This window comes from Papaver somniferum, chromosome 11 (assembly GCF_003573695.1).
Source record: "Papaver somniferum cultivar HN1 chromosome 11, ASM357369v1, whole genome shotgun sequence".
Classification (NCBI taxonomy): domain Eukaryota; kingdom Viridiplantae; phylum Streptophyta; class Magnoliopsida; order Ranunculales; family Papaveraceae; genus Papaver; species Papaver somniferum.
In genome coordinates, this window is record NC_039368.1 from 137,161,249 (window position 1) to 137,163,201 (window position 1,953).

General features: G+C 37.5%; 1 protein-coding gene across 3 annotated transcripts; it reads left to right on the forward strand.

Moving 5' to 3' along the window:
- On the forward strand, positions 1-1,587 carry LOC113320614 (putative F-box protein At3g58860). 3 transcript variants are annotated; one of them, XM_026568517.1, is made up of 3 exons: positions 1-850; positions 1,013-1,195; positions 1,315-1,587. In XM_026568517.1, the coding sequence occupies exons 1-2, from the start codon at positions 23-25 to the stop codon at positions 1,175-1,177; spliced, it is 993 nt and encodes a 330-aa protein (XP_026424302.1). In that variant the 5' UTR covers positions 1-22; the 3' UTR covers positions 1,178-1,195; positions 1,315-1,587. The 3 variants fall into 3 exon arrangements, with proteins under 3 accessions (XP_026424302.1, XP_026424304.1, XP_026424305.1); XM_026568519.1 differs by having other exon boundaries at positions 1,325-1,587; XM_026568520.1 differs by having other exon boundaries at positions 1-814.
- The last annotated feature ends 366 nt before the right edge of the window (positions 1,588-1,953 follow it).

Consider the following 1,953-nt stretch of genomic DNA (forward strand, 5'->3'; position numbering starts at 1 on the left):
GAGACCAAAAATACACAAATTCATGCTCACTGTTACTGAATGTTTTGATGAAACCCGAGTTAACAGATGGTTCAAAACTGTTATGAAGCGTCAAGTTGAAGAGCTTGTTCTATCCATAACATCTGAAAAACCCTTTACCAATTATGGGGAAAACTATGCCTTGCAAGTCCAAAAATTCATGAATTTTCTGGACACAGTGTTATTTGTTCATGAGAAGCCAAAAATACAAAAGTTCCTTCTTACTGTTACTGAATGTTTAGACGAAACCCGAGTTAACAAATGGTTCAGAACTGCTATAAAGCTTAATGTTGAAGAGCTTGTTCTTTCTATGACACCTGAATACCCCCTAATATTTCCTCTATCGTTTTTTACATCTGATTCATTGGTGGTATTGGAGTTGGAATACGACGGCGTTCTCAATCTCCCAAACACGATTTCTTTTCCAAGGATCAAGATACTTCGGTTCACATATATAGACTTTGTGAATGAAAACTTGACTGGAAAACTCTTTTCCAACTGTCCCATCCTTGAAGAGTTAAGCTTGTTTGACTGCGACTTTCACAACTTTAAAGTTTTATGTATTACATCTCCTTCACTGAAGCACTTGTCCATTAGGAATTGTCGTCTGCTTCATCAGACATTGAAGGTTTTCGCACCAAATCTGCTGACCCTTACATATGCAGCAGACTTGCCGGCAGACTTTGTTCTCGATAGCTTCCAGTCACTAGTTGAGGCAGATGTTCAAATTTTTAGCGATTTGGATCAGGCGAGAATATATGGTCCTTCAATCAAACTTTATCAGAAACTTTCTAATGTAAAGCTCCTTAAAACTTCTGGTTCCTCCTTTCGGGTATGCTGCTTAATTACTTTTGAATTTTGTTCTTGTTTAGCTGATTATGTATTGCAAGTGTAACCATATGGCATCATTAGTAACTGTAGTATCTGATTATTTTTTTTCCATATGGTTTTGTGACTCATGCATGCTGGTTAAACTTTTTCCTCTTAATGATAGGGTCTCTCTGCAGCAAATACCCTCTTAGCCGATTTGTCTACATTTTGTAATTTGGTTCGTTTAAAAGTTAGTTCAGCATTTTGGGGCGGTTGGGATCCACATGCGAGTTTTATTTCGTCTATGAAGATATTTCTGTGGTTTCTCCAACTCTCGCCTAATCTATAATCAATTGACTTCACCGAGGCAAGTCTCCCGCCTCTCTAATTGATATCAACTTCAACAGAGAAACGAATTCTTTGCTCGCATTAGTATTCTCTCATTGATAAAATTTGGTGTTTCCACTCATGTTTTTTTATTGTAAGGTGTCCGCAGTAACGACCTACAAGATAATGATTGGACAATAAAATTTGGTGTTTCTCTCACTGCCCCTGTATTCTCTGCCGAATCTCAAGGGAGTTGTAATACGAGATTTTGTTGGGTGTAAAGTGGAGCTGGATGTGGTAAAATTCTTCTTGGCCAATGCTGGAATTCTTCAGACAATGACTATCATGATTTCTAAATGTTTACGGAAAGACTATAAAAAGCAAACGCAGATTGCATCCGATTTACTTAAGCTTCAAAGATGTTCCGCAAGTTATGCGCTTGAGTTCTTGACGCCGGAGTAGTATGAGTAAGTGTTGACTCTCTTTGTATTATTCTTGTCTTCTAACCATTTTTATAACTAGGCAAACAAATCACTACACTAGTTAAGGAAATGTGGGAGTTGTTATTCCTATCTTTTACTAATGCTGGCAGTTCTCTGTTGTCCGCACCAGTATTCTGTTTGTTCTTTTCCCATAAAATCTAAACATAGCTGCGTTCGTGCTAAGTTGTATTGGTAACATAATCTATTTCCTTTCCGATGGTCACTTATATCACCTGAGATTGTAGCGTATTGCTAAAATTTTCAGTAACATGCAACTAGTTAGTTAAGCAGATTTGTTGGGCCCTGCATCAAACTT

Coding starts and splice junctions, on each gene's coding strand:
- LOC113320614 (XM_026568517.1), top strand. CDS start 23: ATGCTCACTGTTACTGAATGTTTTGATGAAACCCGAGTTAACAGATGG. Junction 851..1,012: donor CTTCTGGTTCCTCCTTTCGG/GTATGCTGCTTA, acceptor TCTTAATGATAG/GGTCTCTCTGCAGCAAATAC.